At 50.7% G+C, this 17,347-nt stretch overlaps 1 protein-coding gene across 1 annotated transcript in view; it reads right to left on the bottom strand.

Moving 5' to 3' along the window:
* Positions 1-17,347, bottom strand: part of B4GALT1 (beta-1,4-galactosyltransferase 1) — a 46,345-nt gene that overhangs the window by 14,343 nt on the left and 14,655 nt on the right. The window contains exon 2 of the mRNA XM_079790283.1: positions 8,123-8,358. Within this exon, the coding sequence (XP_079646409.1) occupies positions 8,123-8,358 (236 nt within the window). The remainder of the gene's footprint in view (positions 1-8,122; positions 8,359-17,347) is intronic.

Raw genomic sequence — 17,347 nt, 5'->3', positions numbered from 1 at the left:
AGCAAGCGAGGGCCAGAGGGTCCTGTGTTTCGTGTTTGATATATTCATTCCTGCCATTCATTGAGTTTCTACCTCATGTTTAACAGCAGGGACACAAAAAAAGGAAAATAAACAGGCCCCGCTTTTGAGGTGTTGCAAGTTAAACAGGCAATTGCCATGGGTGCTGAGCGATGAGCGCTTTGTGGTGCACAGCTACCGGGGAAGGGGAGAGGGGGGAGGGAAGGGGAGTCACAGAGCCAAGCACAGATGGGATGGAGGTGACGACACTAACCTAGTCCTAGGGGACTGGAGAAGGCTTCAAAGAAGGTAGCCACGTTTAGTAGTCCTAGGAGAGAGAGCAGCATTTGTAAAGGCTGTGGGGAGAAGAGAGCATTTAAGGAACTGCAAGAAGTACACAACGTGGAAGCCAGAATAAGATATGAAGGTGGAGGTGGACTAATGATGAGGTGGAGGGGGAAGCTGGGTACGCTGCTAAAATACTCGGGCGTTATCTTTGGTTTAGGCCACAGGAAGCCTTTGATGGTTTTAAACAAGGGCCACGTTTTGCAAGTCAAGGAAGGATTTGTGCCCCAACCCCCCCCAGTTGAAAGTGGCGATTCTTGGTGAGGTGGACACACAGAGAACTTTTAAACCCCAACTCCGCAGGAGCCACTGCAGGATGCCCGTCTCTCTCCCTGGGCCTGCGGCACGGACTTTCTGCAGAAAAACACTTTAGAAAATAAAGGCTTCTCTCAGAAAACAATTTGGCCATTTATCTTAAGAACTATAAAAAGTGTAAGCTGCTTTTGAACCCATAGTTCTGTATCTGAAAACGTAGCCTAGAGAAACCGAAATGTAGACACAAACTCAGAATAAGCTTTCGACCCAATGATGTCCATTACAGCATTACTCACACTAGTGAGAAGGTGGGAATGGTCTAAATGCTGCTAACAGAGAAGAGTGGCTAAGTGAATGATGGCAGGACTGCATGCTTCCACTACTGCGAAGGCATGGGAAGTGATGATTATGCAGACTATGAAATAACATGGGAAGATGTGATGACATGGAATTAAGAGAAAGCAGGATACAGAAGTATATACATACAGAGTATGAGCCCAACGGTGCTTAATTTCAGGAAGGCAAAGTCTCCTAAACCTCTGCACAACAGGCTGGCATTTCCAAGCAAGGCACCAGAGCCCCCGGCCTTGCCCGGGAGCCCACAGGGCCCGGGGCCGGCACACGGCGGGTCACAGCTTCCCCCTGACTGTAGGGCCTGGGCTCTGGGCTTGACTTGGGGGCGTGTGCACGTTACCAGGGTGGGACAGCGGCGGTGGCGGCGGCAGCGGCAGCAGTCACAGCAGTGGTTGGGTCGGCGCTCCTCTCTCTGGGAGGTGGAGGGAGCAGAAGAGGAGGCAGGTGGAGAGTAAGCAGCAGACCCCAGAAGAAGCTCCTCCATCAGCGGGCGTGGCTACAAACAGGGTTAACAAGGAAAGGGAAAAGGCCCCCACTAGAAGGAAAGAAAGAGAAAAGGTGGAAGCAAGGGAGAGAAGGAAGGCAGGCAAATGGCACGGCTGCAAAGGGAAAGGAGCCCATTCTGACCACCCTTGTACCAGGGCAAAGGCCAGTCACTAACGAGTGGCCGCTCCTGGCCCTGAAGTTAAGGGTGAGCAGAGAAAATGGCATTTCCCAGGGTAATGTCCCAGGAGACAATTCACCAGCCGTGTGAGTACCTGTGAGTGCTGTGACACATTCCCCAGGAGGAACGGGGTGAACCATGGACAGAGAGGGGAAAACACACAGCAGAGGAGACGCCTGCACACGGGGCAGTGCACAGGGAGTGGTGGGACACAGACACCCCCAGTCCTCCCACAGCCCTCCCGTCCCGTCAGGAAGCTCAAAGCAGGGGGTGCTGCAGGACGGGATCAGCCCCGCCCCTCCTGAGCCCCGTCCCCACCCACACCAATCTGGAGGCTGACCACTTGGGCAGGGAATGGAAGGCAGGGATGGTGGATGGTAAAAGATGGTCAAGATAGAAACCAAACCAGTGGGGCCACAGGCCCAGGCAGCCATCCTCAGTAATGGGGCAGACTCATGAGTCTGCTTCACCCCAATTCACCTGGGCCTCATTTAGGAGCCCACTGCCTGGCCCAGGGCCAGAGATAAGCTGCTGAGGAATGGTGACAGATACTTTCACTCACTGAGGGTACAACGGGCTCTCTCCAAACCTGCCCACACTGGGTCCCAGACCAGCAGCCTGGAACCGTCTCACAACAATGCACCGATGGAAAAACTTCAAAGCCTGAAAAAGCTGGGCCTCCCCTCCCACCTTTCCCACCGCCCCCCACGCCCCAGCCTTTCTGGCCAGGATTTACCTGTGAGCAGGATCATGGGCAAGCCTCACAGAGGGTTCTGAGGCTGTTGCTCCCAAGGCAAGGCCCACCCCCCATGACCTGCGGGATTCACAGCATCACCAAGCGGGAGTGGAGCTGTTCCCCAGGGAGGGCAAGAGAGGCATTCCTTAGGCTTCATGCGATCTCTGTCCAACCCCAGCCATCAGGGACCCAACCAAGCTACTTACCTTCCCAGCCTTCCCTCAGCAGAAACAATGAGGGTCGTTAGAGTAAAAATCCAAAGTGAGACCGTGAAAGATGTTCAGTCCAAAGGACCATAAAGTTTTATGACCATCAACAACCACAGGGTTAAAATGGATTCTCTCCATTTTCCCCAAGGGCTGTGTCCTAGGCCTGCTCTGGTCAGCAAGGAGCAGAGAACTCTGGGGAAAGGCCTGGGAGGGGCTGTGCAGGCTCCCAAGGATCATGCCCTGGCCTGACTGAGAAAGGAGGCTTCCCTTCCAGGCACAGTCCTCACAGGAGAACAGGGAGCAAGGGGTCCTGAGCGTGGGAGGAAGTGCAGGGCAGGAGTCACAGGGAGGAACGGCTCCGTGCTCCCAACCCTGACCGAGCACACAGAGCCGGGTGGTCAGGGAGCAGAGGCGGTCAGAACTGGGGGCTGGGCGTCCAGGAGCCGCCAGCTGGGTGAGCGTGCACACAGCAATCACCCCTCATCCCTCGCTAGGATGTGCTAAGTGGCCTGGGAGCAGCAGGGAGGGAGAGGTCAGCCCCACCTGGGGCTTCACAGAGCTAGTAAGTTGGGGGCGGGGGGCGGGGGGAGGAGGGAGGGCAGGAGGGACCTCAAATGGTGGCCAGAAAGAGAGCAGGTAGGGGAGGGAAGGCAGGTAAGCAGAGCAGGGGGGAAAGCATAAGCAAAGGCACCCGTGGGAGCAGTGTCTAGGTCAGTGATGGCGAACCTATGACACGCGTGTCAGCACTGACACGCGTAGCCATTTCTGATGACACGCGGCCGCATGCCGAGGATGAAACATTTGCTGCTCCTGAGGATGAAACATTTGCGAAATGATGTTTTTTCCTCAAAGTGACACACTACCCGAGTTATGCTCAGTTTTTTGGCGAAGTCTGACACAAAGCTCAAAAGGTTGCCCATCACTGGTCTAGGTGAAGATGGAGAATCCAGGATGGCTGTGACACAAAGGTGTGAATGGAGCCTGAGGAGGAGGTGGCTGAGGCAGGTTAAGGCTGGACTGCAGAGGGTCCTGGGTGCTGACCTCAGGGCTTCAGACCCTGCAGACCCTTGCCTGCGGGCAGCAGGGACACACGGAAGGGTTTAAAGAAAGGGCGGGGCGTGGTAGAACCAGAAAGATCTTGGGCAGCTGAGCGAGATCTGAGGTGCCAGGGGATATACAAACGGAAGTGGAGACACCAGTCCTGGGTGCTGGCTCCAGGGCAGAGGGCTGCCACGGTGGTTACAAATCCACCTGGCCAGGTGGGCCTGCATTCCTCACCTGTGGTAACTTACTCCTGTGCCGGGTAATCCCACACACATCCTGTATTTATTCAGGGCTGGTGTTGCCAGGTGGCAACCTGTCTTCCCTTTACCTTGGGTGGTTTTAGTTTCCTTAAAGTATGAGGAAGTGCAGTATGCACCCCGCCCCCCACCCACTATGACACCTGATGTCCCCTCTGCACCACGGTTCCAGTGCTGGGCCTCGGGGAGGACTTCTGTGCCTCCGAGCAGCACCCTTAGTTCCAACAGGCTGGCCGTGCCAGAACCCTAAAGCGAGTCTCAGACACTGGTGTGCTCGGGCAGAAGACCGGAGAGCAAACAGCAATGCTTGTTCTCCGTGTCGACTGGTAAGCCCCCCACCCCTTATTGTGAGATGTACGGTAAGTTCTCATGGTGCCTGGAAGGGCCCAAACCAAAATGGGGTGCTTAATAGCTTAATGTGGACAGGGGTAGGAGCCACAAAAGCCTGTGAAAGCTCACCCCTGTGTGTGGAACTTGAGACACAACCCTGTTCTGAAGGAGCTGGTAAGCTGACGTGGTCCCTACATCCCCTGAGGTTCTCTTATCTGATGGTTCTCGGCTTTATGTCCTTATCTGCTCTCCTCTGACTCCTTGGAAGCCACACAAATGAGAGGGAGAGTCCCAAGGCTGGTCCTGAGTGACTGAGGGGGGTGAAGCAGGAAGAGGGAGAGCAGTAAAGAGTTTATCACCTCGGCACTGATTAGAGACAACAGGCAGGAAGAAGGGGGGTGAGGAGGGAGAAACTCCAGTCATTGCAGTAATAACCAGTGTTACTGAGGGTTCACCAGGTGTCAGGTGCTTCACAGCCCTGTGTGGGAAGTACTAAAACCCTACCCTCCCACCGAGGAGGAAACGGAGGAACTCAGCTCAGCTCAAATGGAAGAACTCACCCTAGCCGGGTTGGCTCAGTGGATAGAGCATTGGCCTGTGGACTGAAGTGTCCAGGTTTGATTCCTTCCGGTCAAGGGCATATGCCCGGGTTGTGGGCTCGAACCCCAGTAGGGGCATGCAGGAGGCAGCCAGTCAGTGATTCTCTCTCATCATTGATGTTTCTATCTCTCCCTCCCTCTCCCTTCCTCTCTGAAATCAATAAAAACGTTTAAAAAAAATTCTGAAGAACTCACGCCGAAGGGCACTAGCTGGTTAGTGGCAGCAGAGCCAGAACCCAGGCAATCTGAGCTCACCCCCAGCCCTGGAGACCAGCTTTGGGAAGAAACTCTTCAGGGAGGGACTGAATGGCCCTGAGGAGAGAGCTGCTGCCCGTGCAGTGAGAGGGCATCAGGAATCGGGGACAGGGGCTTGAGCTGCAGCTTATGTGACTTATGTGACTTTCTCCTTCCCTTCTCTGAGCCTCAGTTGCTTCACCTGTGAAACAGAGCAGACACTGTCACACTATCTGGCCTCAGAGCTTCAGGCAAATCCCAGCAAAGACTGAAGGGGAAGTTAGGGGGTGGAGGTTCTATTCTTTTTATTTTTTTTATTTTTTGAGGTTCTATTCTTAAAAACTTAAGAACCACTGGACTAGATGTCTCAGAGCCCCTTCCTATGTTAAGCCTTCTTTCTCTCTAATCTTTTGGGTGTTTTTTTTTTTTTTCTTTATCTTTTTTCTAAAATTTTTTTCCTTTTTTCTTTCTCTCTAATCTTAATTGGGGTTGGGGATAAATGGTCAAAATGACAGTGGGGCGTCTGAGACAGGAAGACACTGAGAGGCTCAAACGATGCCTATTTGCTCAACAGTACATGAAGGTCGAAGCCTGATGCTACAAACGCCCTTCAGAACTCCCTTTCTTCCTCTGAAACAACCATCAAACAGAGAACACAAGAAGTTGCTAAGTTAAATTGGGGTGGGGGGGTGGGGAGGGGGCATGATGCAGTGTTTCTCCTTGGCCTCTTTCTTTCAAAAGGCTTAGGTTTCTCCCGACTGGTGTGGTTCAGTTCTTTGTAGTGTCATCCAGTACACCAAAAGGTTGCAGGTTAGATTCCCAGTTAAGGTGCGTATGGGAGACAACCGAAGATGTCTATTCTATGTCTGTCTGTCTGTCTGTCTCTCTACTAGGAAGATAGGGCAAAACTAAGTTTCTCCTTAGACTTGGTTATCTCAAAATCAGATTGTATTTTTCCAAAGAAATAACCAGGGTGGAGTTGGAGCAGAAGAAAACAATGAGGGAGAGGGAGACAGAGAGGAAAATTAACCCTTGAAAGAGAAGGAAAAGATGTAGAGGCTTCTCTGGTCAGTGTGGCTCAGTTGGTTGAGCATCTTCCTGTGCACTGAAAGGTTGCTGGTTCGATTCCCGGTCAGGGCATATGCCCAGGTTGAGGATTCAATCCCCGGTAGGGATGGGTGCAGGAGGCAGCTGATTGACGTTTCTCTCACATTTGTTTCTTAAACAAATACTTGTTGGATTGAAGTGGCCTGGCATTTACTTCTTCTTTTTTTTTTTGGCCTGGCATTTACTTGCTCTCTCTTATATTCTCCAACATTCTTCTAAGGTAACTGACCCACAGCTATCTCACTAATAGATTTTCTCAGGGCCCTGGTCCATGCCTCACTTGGCCAAAGGACTCAAAGAGCCCCGAGGGATTTGCCCACAATCTGCTCTCCCAACCTTGAGCTTCAGTTCCCTTGAAAAGCAGATATCTGCTCTTTCCTGTCTGACAGACTCAGCTCCAACATCGGGGCCCTGGAGCCTCTGCTGCCTTCCTACCCAGTGGTCATCTCGCTCTCCAGGAACACGCAAGGCTGCTTTCTCCCTTAAAGTCCCCATTCTCTGGCCCCAGCTAAGATGACCATGTCTCCCTCCAGCCTTTAGAACCCTGGTTCTTCCCGGCCATTGCTCCTCTTCTTGAGTTTCCAGAGCATTTGGGGGCCACCATCCAATCACGTGCTATTTGGGATTGTTAACAGATTGTTTTCTGGAAGGGTCCACTTGCCAGAAGGGGGAATGGAAGCTTTGGGACAGGTAGAACTGGGGCCTTACACTTCTTTAGAATCTCTCTGCAGCAACTGGTGCAGGACTATGCACAGCGGGCCTCAGAAAGGCTTGATGGACACACTGCTGTTTTCAGCTTCCCTTCTGTTCCAAGGGGAGCCACACAAAGTCCCTCAACTTTGATAGAAGCTGTCAACTACCAACAAGCTTACTACCTCAAGCAGATTCAGAATTTATCTTGAAATGGACATTCGGCCTTTTAGAAATGGGCATACTCTGTCTCTTCAGATGAATGTGAATGAAATTTGGTATACAGATAAGTTAGATGTGTTATTGCACCTAGAAGGTTATAGTCTAAAGAGGTGAATGTAAGTATTCAAAATAAACTTGGTATACCAAAGTTATATTTCTATACTTCCTTCTTCCTTTAACATGTCTGTGTTCTTGCTCAGCCGGTGTGGCTCAGTGGTTGAGCGTTGACCTATGAACCAGGAGGTCACGGTTCGATTCCCAGTGAGGCACATGCCCAGATGACGGGCTCACTCCCCAGTGTGGGGTGTGCAGGAGGCAGCCGGTCCATGATTTGCTCTCATCATTGATGTTTTTCTCTCTCTCCCTTTCTGAAATCAATAAAAATATTTTTAAAAAGAAAAGAAAAAACAATAATGCCTCGCAGATCAATCTGATTTCTCCAGGTCATGGTGCTGAAGGCTGACATGCCGCCAACAGCTTCTTTAACCCAAATTAGACACATGGATCAGAGACGCAGAGAGAAGATCTCTTTTCTCAGACTCAGTTCAGGCCACATGATCTTCAGGGGCCCACAAATAAAACTTCCCCAAACTTTTGCTGGGGCCTGGCATTCAGGCCTGAACTAAGAGCACTGTCTCCTGTGAGTACCTCAGAAACAGCAGTTAAACCGGATAAATCTGACGTTAACTAAAAGTCTGACTCCAAATGGGTATTTCTATTTTTTTAAAAGGAAAACACCCAGCTACCCAGAGACAGAAAATAGTCATTGCTTTATTTGGAGAGAATAAGAGTTGTTATTTTTCTCTCCATTTTGTTGGAAGGGTACTTCCAAAAAAAACAAAACACACAAACAAAGCATCCCAGCAATTTTCCTTGCCTAAAGAGTTACAGCAACAAGCAAGCACACTGTATGGCGTTTCGCCTATTTACACTAATTAAAATAAAGAGGGTGATAGTGATCGAGTTGTAAAATTCAGATATCAAGGAAATTACTTCCTTTCCTTGCCCATCTCTTTACTCTCATATTTACAGTGCACACACACATACTTCCTCCCTGGCTCCACCTTCCCAGACCTCACCTGATTGATAACATAGATGCCGTAGTCCAACTGCTGACGCTGCAGGATTGGGTGCAAGTAATACAGCCAGTACTTGAGGTGTTCCTGCCGGTTGCGGAATGGAATGATGATGGCCACCTTGTGAGGAGAGATGCAGTCCTTGGGGGCGTAGCGACCACCCACCTTCACCTCGGGGTTCTGTTTCGCCAGAAGCGTCAGGTCCACAGGTACGTTGAACTCGATCAGCATGGGGCCGACTAAAGGGGAGGAGGAAGGAGAAGTCAGCAGGCTGTGGGACTCGCTGCTTCACAGGGGGTGCCCGGTGGCCAGGCCGCAGGAGACAGCTCTTCCAGAGAGGCAGTGCGGCCATGGAAAAGGCCTTCGTGCCCAGCACTAGGTACCATGTCCAGCACAAGAGTGACCAACCATCCCAGGAAACTCGTTGTACCGGGCAAACCTGGATGGCGGGTCACCCTGCGAAGCACTCGCCTATGCAGGCCACACTCCCTTCAGACTCCATGTTTCTCAACTGTAAAGTGGAAATGGGGCGACTTCTGCTCTGACTTCCTGGCAGGCTGCTACAAGGATCAGAGGGCATGGAGGAGAAAGCACTTTCTCAGAAATCCTGAGGTTCACACATAGCTGTGCCACCTCCCAGTTAGTGTGGCTTCGGACAGGTTCTCTCCGAACTTAGCCTAGCTGAGGAAACGTGTGTGTGTGTGTGTGTGTGTGTGTGTGTGTGTGTGTGTGTGTATGTGTGTGTGTTGGAGAGGTCAGTGTTGAGAAAAGCAGAAGGTAGCAAGGAGTGGCATGAGTAACCCATGTCTCATGGGTTGATGCACAGATGAAACAAACTTAACGGGAAGGACTGGAGGAAATGAGACCCCAGAGGAGACTGAGGGGACAAGGGAGAAGAAAACGGTTGGAAAGAACCTCAAAGAAGAATGCTTAGTAGAGGAAAGAGACGGATGAAGAAGGGAGAGAATCCAGTCAGGGATGACCGCAAAGGTTCTGGCCTAGAAGAACGTGGCTCCAGATGAGAGAAATTAGTTAGTAGGAGAGCTCTTTGGCTTAGATGAAAAAACTGATGAGATATGTATGCCCCCAGTATTCTCTGTAGGACAAACTTTCTCAAAGAGGGTTCCAAGAAACACTAATCCTAGCAGGATGCTTAAAGAAGAACATGTCCCCTGGTCAAATGAGGGCAGGAACCCTGCCTACTAAATCCTGCTTCTGGAAAGTCAGGACGCACACCAAAGGCTCTGAGAAGTTGTGCAATCAAAAAACCTTCTTCACTTTAACTCACCATCTCCCAAATTTACTGGGCCACAGAATCATTTTATCAGGGGACGCAGTTTGAGAACGGATAGTGGAACCAGCTTCCCCTGTGAAGCAAACTAGTCATAAGCACAAAGGAACAGAGGTGAGAACGCTGCCCACAAACTCAGAGCAAGTTCACCTGAAACATGCCAGTGAGAAGCAGTGTGCACACTCTGTCACCTTGTTTATCAATAGTACGTGGCTCTCCGAGCACCCTGTCTCCAGAGATCACTCACCCTCCTGAAATGAGACAGCCGGAGAAAAGGAAGCTGTGACTCTTGCTCCTCCTCCCTGTCCACAGGTGCGAACTCGCCATCTCCTCTCCTTCTCCCCTCCCCTGCACCTCCAGTACACCACTCCCGTCCCCTCCCTCCAGGGCTGACCCAGCTCCATCACCACCGGACCCGGGACCTGTTCCCATTCATTTTCCTGAGACACAGCTCTGATCATTACCTTCCCACTAAAAACTTCCCTTGGCTCCAAGGCTGTGTCGCCTTGGACAAGGCAAGGCCAAACCTCTTAGCTTGGCAACAAGGCCCTTCGGTCTCAGCTCTACCTCCCTCCCTCCCCATTCTTATAAACCAGGCCTATGACTGCACTTTTCTCTTTGCCAGAAATGCCCTTCCCTCTTTCCTCTAATGGCAAACGTTGCATGGAGAGACAGGCCAGAATCTTAAAGAGCAGAGTCCCGATCTTGCCTTGTCCTTTCCCTTTCTTCATTACCACAGAGCTCAGACAGCAGACCCCCTGGGGTAAGGAAGGGGACCCTCAGGGTTCCAAAGCCCTGTTGCCTCCTGGGCCATGCACCTCCCTCTCTGGAGGGGCAAGGGCCTCACAGATCAGTCCCTCACTGGGCTGCTGGCTGACCAGCTTCCATAACCTAGGGGGCCCTCAGGTGAGTACTGGCTTTATACTCTAGGGCTAAGTTTTTTCCAAACCTATCATCAGAATCACCTGAGGCAATCTGTAAACAATATGGACTCTCAGGCCCTTCCCTTGGAGAGCCTGAACTGGGCAGATCTTGGGAAGGACTTAGGTGGGTAATTACCAAGGAGCCTAGGTGATTCTGGTCCTGTTCTTGTTGTTGTTAATCCTCACCCAAGGATACTTTTCCATTGCTTTTTAGAGAGAATGCAAGGAGGGGAAGAGACCTAGAGAGAGAGAGAGACACTGATGTGACAGAGACACATCGACTGGTTGCCTCCCACACCCCAGGTACATGTCCCTGACCGGAAACGAACCTGGGACTCTTCAGTCTGCAAGCCAATGGTCTATCCACTGAGCCAAACCAGCTAGGGCAGAGCCTAGGTGACTCTGTCTGGGCAAGTTGGGCAATGGGGAGAGGAACCTCCCATCTTCACAAGTCTTGGGGCTTGCAGGTAAGGAGCGTCCTCAGAGTCTCCTACAACTCACGGGTCATAGAGGCAGCCCTTCCCAACGGGGTCCAGCAGGCCTCAACTGCTTGACTGCCCGGCGCTGGGCAAAGTCTTCTGGGAGGCCCTGCTGCAGTGCACTTGTGAAAAACACGAAAAAGATCTGTCACTGGGCTCTTCTCACTTCAGAGGGCCCCACAACATCTGCAAAGCCCCAGCCCTGCTGTACCTTTGCTTCTCAAGATGCTTCTAAACATAACCCCATTTTCAGGAACCCAAGAGGCATCTGGACTGTCACCGTACCAACTTACTCATACTTTCGGAAACCAGCCCAGAAAACAGGAATCCACACTTGGTCTGCCCAGCCTCCTGAAGCAGACACCTGCAGGCGGGTCTTAGTTTTGCCCCTTCAGGAGTTCCAGAAAGGGGGTCCTGAGGTTTCCTGGAGAGGAGAGAGGATGCCTGGGCCCTGGTTTAGCTCCATCAGTGACTTTGCTGGATGATCTACCTTTGGGCAAGTAGCGTCTGCACTCAGGATACTGGTTTCCCCTTCGTAAATTGCAGGGACCAGAACTCAACCTGCTCCAGAAAAACTCCACCCCCACTGGCTCCTCCAAGGGCTCATGCAGAGCTTTATCACTGAACAGCCTCTTCTCACTCTCCCACTCCTCTTTGCACCCTTCTCACAACCCCCATCTTGTCTCCAACACATTGAAGGCACACTGACCCCCAGATCCTGCCTTCCCTGCCCAATCTGGCAATTCTTTCCCCACCTTCTCTCTGTGAAGCCTGCACCGCTCTGAGAATCCTGCAGATCTCACCTGGGAGTGGACAGCACTTGGCAGTCAGTGGCAGCCCCAGACCTTGGGTCCAGTACCAGCCAGGAGGCCTCCGGGAGTGTCCGGCACATCTCCTGCCACCCACAGGAGCTGTCCTCTGCTGCACCCCTGGCTCTGTCCCAGTGAGAAAATTCACAGAACGCAGACTCCAGGAGGGCAGTGACCAGCTCTGCCCAGAATCTTGCAGACCTGGGGCCAGGTCTCAGAGCCTCGGCTGGAGGCCTCAGGGAGAGGCGAGGGGAAGAAACCAAGGGCTGAAAGCTTCGTGACAGTCCTCATGCTAAGCCAAGGCTCCCTTGCTGTGAGGCGCATGGCGGGTGCTACCACAGGCCCTCGGCCCCGCTGGGCTGGCTTGTGTGTTTTCTTGGCTCTGGGAGCTGGGAAGCAGGGTTACGTAAGCAGATGAGCAGATGTGAGCCTGTCCTCGGCTCCCCCAGCTAAAGCCCTGCCACGTGGGCTTCTCAGTTGGGAGTCCAGGTCATGGCCTTGCGTGTAAGCCACTCAATAACTTCAATGTGTGAGCTCAACTCAGACAAATTCCACTGCTCCCTTGCTCGGCACAGCAAGCCCTGCTAATCTAGAGCCAACCCAGCGTCGACTCCTTGTCTCCCTTTCACATTTGCTAAACCACTAGAGTTCCTCAAGCTCCTCAGGCCAATCAGTCCCCGCTCCAGATGCCCAAAATACCCTTGACACAACATTGAGCCCTGCAGGATGAGGGCACCCTGCTTGCTCCCTCATCTCTGTGAGGGCAGGGGTTGTATGCCATGCCATTCCTTTTTACCAGTATACTTGGGACAGTTACTGGCAGCGCAGCATGCACAAACATGTGTTTGTCCACACAGCACAAGTTCAACTACAAGTTAAGAAGCAGAGCTAACAGAGCAGGGAACCATCTTGCCTTTAATGTTTGAGAATCTAGATTGTCCTAATACACATGTACAACCAAGGTAACCAAGGGCAAAAACACTCCCCGTTCTGTGTTCTTAAGATGCCTTTGGTTCCAGGCACAGCACCTGATCTGTGATTGATGGGCACACCCCCCACCCTCAATCCTATATAATAAAAGCCTAATATGCAAATCAACGGAACGGCAGAACGACCGGTTGCTATGATGCACACTGATCACCAGGGGCAGACGCTCAACGCAGGAGCTTCTGCCTGGTGGTCAGCGCACTCCCACAGGGGGAGCACCGCTCAGCCAGAAGCCGGGCTCACGGCTGGCGAGCACAGCGGCAGTGGCAGGAGAGTCTCCTGCCTCCGAGGCAGCGCTAAGGAGCAGTAAGCCAAACTGGTAAGGAGCAGCGAGCAGGCGGGTGGTAAGGAGTGAGGGGTCCCGGACTGTGAGAAGGTGCAGGCTGGGCTGAAGGACCCCCCACCTCACCCCAGTGCACGAATTTCGTGCCCCAGGCCTCTAGTGTTAAAGTAAGTTTCCTGCAGGTTCTAGGCCTATAATTCAAAACTTTGTGGCAGTGGACAGCCTAATGAAAACGTTGCATTTCCTTAGCTAAACCTCACACTGCCACATCAAACGGGCACTTCACTAAATACCACTTGTTCCTTAAGAAAATAATCCCAAAATTCAAAGTCTGGTGTGGATTGTGAGATCATCAGAAAAACCTTTTGTGGTCACTTAGTCCAGGATCCTGCCACCAATGGTATCAAGGCCTAACCTAAGGAAGCAAAGCCATGGTCAGGTTCCATCACTTTCAAAGGTCTGGACCAGGGGTCCTCAAACTTTTTAAACAGGGGGCCAGTTCACTGTCCCTCAGACTGTTGGAGGGCCGGACTATAGTTTAAAAAAAAAACTATGAACAAATTCCTATGCACACTGCACATATCTTATTTTGAAGTAAAAAAACAAAACGGCAAAAACACCCGCATGTGGCCCGCGGGCCGTAGTTTGAGGACGCCTGGTCTGGACCCTCTTTGAACTAGAACATGGAAGAATCCTGGCAGACCAGGGCTGGAAGGACTTTGAGAATTATGTTTCAGCCCCATGTTACACATGAGAGTTTGAAACTGAAGGCCAGAGATTGACAGATTTCCTCAAGAACATTCTTGGAGTCCCCCCACCCCCACCCCAACAACAACAAAAGCCACCCTTATCTTCCCCTTATTAACCCTTTAGAGTTCTCGTATTTGTGGATGCATCTACAGAGTGGACAGCAAATCGAGGTACACATGCCCCTCTACTCTCCCTACACTGTGCCCATGGGATTCTGTCTCACAATCCTTCTCAACCTAGGGCTCCAGGAGCTACCAACTGATCCCAGGTGGCATATAAGTGAATCTTATTTGGCATCACTGACCTAACCCTCCTCAAGCACATTTCTGTACACACAGGTCACGATTCCTGACTTCTAAAGCAGAAGAATCAAGGAGAGAATGCTGAGAAGCCTCTGGAGATCCCAGAACTGGGGGCATGACAGTACACTTCTGTCCTGGGGTGACCCAAAAAGGCTTTCTTTTTAAAAATTGTTATTGAATTTATTGGAGTGACATTGGTTAATATTATTATACTAGAGGCCCAGTACATGAATTCATGCACGGGTGGGGTCCCTCAGCCAGGCCGGCGATCGGGGCCATCTTGCCCAGTTTCAATCAGGGCCAATTGGGGCCGGCAGATAGGTTTCAAGTGTACAATTCTATGATACATCATCTTTATACTGTATTATGTGTTCACCATCCAAAGTCAAGTCTCTTTCCATCGTCATTTATCCCTTTACCCTCTTCTACCTCCCCCCAAAAAGGTTTTCACCTGAAGTGCAACCACAGAGATAGATAGAAGGCTCTGAGGTCAAGAAACAGTGTTGAGGATCACGGGCTTTCAAAGCCCAGTAAACAGGCCTCCCAGTGTTTGTCCACTGGGGAAAATTGTCCCAGGAGGAATTTCTGCTTTGCTTGGTCCTGGCCCAAAAATAGATTTCCTCCTCACCCAGCCCTTCTCCCTCCCTCCACCTCTCTGCTGGAATGTGTGGAAACTGCGTGCCTGCCCTCTTATCACTACCAGGAAAGGCTCAGGAGGCCACTGCCTGGAAATTCTGTGAGCCCAGGAAGACCTTGCTGCACCCCTCTCCTCTTAGAACGAGAGCACTTCTGGGAGGAATGATTTGAACTTCTCAGAAAGGATTAGAATAACAGTCTGGTTTTTTTAAAAAATATTTTTATTGATTTCAGAGAGGAAGGGAGAAGGAGAGAGAGAGAGAGAGATAGAAACACCAATGATGAGAGAGAACCATTGATTGGCTGCTTCCTACACACTCCACACTGGGGATCGAGCTCACAACCCAGGTATGTGCCCTGACCGAGAATCGAACCGTGACCTCCTGGCTCATAGGTCGACCCTCAACCACTGAGCCATGCCGGCTGGGCAACAATCTGTTATTTTTTATTTTAAGAATTCCCCCTCCATACTGAGGCAGTCTCCCCATTCCCGCTTCCTCTGAGGCCTCCACGCTCGGCCTGGAGACAGTCACTAACAGGTAGCCCAGGGTCTGCCACTTGAGAACTCCAGGCAGAGGATGGCAGAAGCCACGTTTACCTCCGTTCCTCTTCTGATTACTTTCCCCTCCTCAGGATGCTGGGGGAGAACACTTCGATCTGCACTTTCTTAGCTTATTTGTTAGAAAAGATGTAGAAATTCAACATACAGTTCTATAGGAAGCAAATGCCATTTCCGTGGGAAGCAGCATGGTAGGAAAAGGTCACAGGCCAGGGTTCAAATCCCTGTGCCACTGCTTGCCCTGGCTGTTCCTTACAGCGGTATTTGTGAATTGGTGGGGGAGTCTGTCATGAAGGAAGGGAGAAAGAAACCTGGGATGAACACCATGGACACTGGGGCCACACACAGCGATGTGAATGGACCTCAAAAACAAGGGTGTGCATCTGGAGCCCAGTTCTTGGTTTCTAAAGACCGTTCTCTACCAAAAAGAACTAGGAACTGAGCGAGTGGAACCTGGCCAGTGTGACTCAGTTGGTTGGAACATCGTTCTATGCACCAGAAGGTCGCGGGTTCGATCGGTTGGGGTGTGTAAGGGAGGCAACTGAGCATGCTCTTTCACAACGACGGTTCCCTCTTCCTCCCTTCCTCCCTCTCTTAAAAAAAAAATTAATTAAAAAATCTTTTTAAACAGCTGGGTGAAATAAATTAGAATCAGAATGAGCTACAAAAGAATACTCTTTACATAAGTTAAAAATACATGTACATATACTGTATGACCTGTTTATATGACATTCTCAAAAAGACAAGATAGTACTGGAGAACAGATCAGGAGTTGCCAGGGGTGAAGGGCTGGAGAAGAATGGGACTAGATGGGGGATTTTTGCAGTGATAGCAAAGTTCTGTATCCTGATTGTGGTGGTGGCCATACAAATATATACTTGTGTTACATAGACCTATACACCAAAAAATAATTTTACTATATGCTCATCTAAAAAATAAAATTATAAAATGAATATAGCCTGGCCGGCGTGGCTCAGTGGTTGAGCTTCAACCTATGAACCAGGAGGTCACGGTTCGATTCCCGGTCAGGGCATATGCCTGGGTTGCAGGCTCGATCCCCAGTAGGGGACAATGCAGGAGGCAGCTGACCAATGACTGATTCTCTCTCATCGTTGATGCTTCTATCTCTCTCCCTCTCCCTTCCTCTCTGAAATCAATAAAAATATATGTTAAAAAATGAATACAGTATATGTAAAATAGCAGCTCCCATTTGGCAAGAACAAAAATAGTCACACATTAAATGCATTAGAATGGGTGCCGGAGGTGGGGTGGAGAAACGGAAGTGGGAATGAGGATAAAAGGAAGTCCATGATAATAACGGGCATGAAATAGTTTGATGGCTGCATGGAGAGAAAGGAAAGCAGGAAGAAAGCAGCGAAGGAAATAAACAGGGGAGCGGTGGAGGATGGGGCTGGATGTATCCTTCCAGCACTGTACAGGGGAGACAGGAGCCCTGGCCTCTAGACAAGCCAAGGTCCCTGAGCAGGTTTGCAATCCTGTGGGGTCAGATCCATCAGCCTGACCCCCACCCCCCCATTAGAGTACTCACTTCCCTGCTCTGACTTCTGACTCCCTGGCTGTGGACTAACTGCCTTCCCTCCCAGAGAACTCTAAGGCACTTGACAACAGTTCTAATCTTCCCAGTAAATCAGAAGTTTAGCGTCCCAGCAGGTAAATAAGCCTCCTGGGAGTTTTATTACTAAGTTGCTCCTCCGATATTCTGGAGCCCTGACTGGATTTCTGGACCAGTAATGCTGGTGACAAGTACATCCTCTTCTCTCTACATCTAGAACCAGGCTTTGGGCTGCAGAGAGCCTGCTGCTCGATGGGCCATCTGGGCAGTCGGCCAACCATGCACTCCCGGCAATACCTCTGGGGTATCAGGACCACTTTAAATGTAGCCAGCTCCCTCCAATTTCCTTCTCTAAGGAGTAGGTATAAAACAATGTGTCCTTTTCAGGTGGTAAATGAGCTAACACATACACATATTTATCACAGTACTTGACACTATTAGATATCAATAAATATTACTTTGCCTTCTCACTGACTCCCTAGAACTTCAAAGCCTATAGGGTTATTACAAGAGACTAAAGTTCCACTTTTCTACTCTGAACACTAGCAACAGTGACAGACTTGGAAGAAGGGCCTGGGACCTCAAATGTTTTTGGGGCATGACATAACCTTCCTGCAAAACATAAGGGTTGAACAA

Source organism: Cnephaeus nilssonii (genome assembly GCF_951640355.1).
Source record: "Cnephaeus nilssonii genome assembly, chromosome: 14".
NCBI lineage: Eukaryota > Metazoa > Chordata > Mammalia > Chiroptera > Vespertilionidae > Cnephaeus > Cnephaeus nilssonii.
The sequence above is the reverse complement of the archived record's forward strand: the minus strand, read 5'-3'. Positions and strand labels throughout refer to the sequence as shown.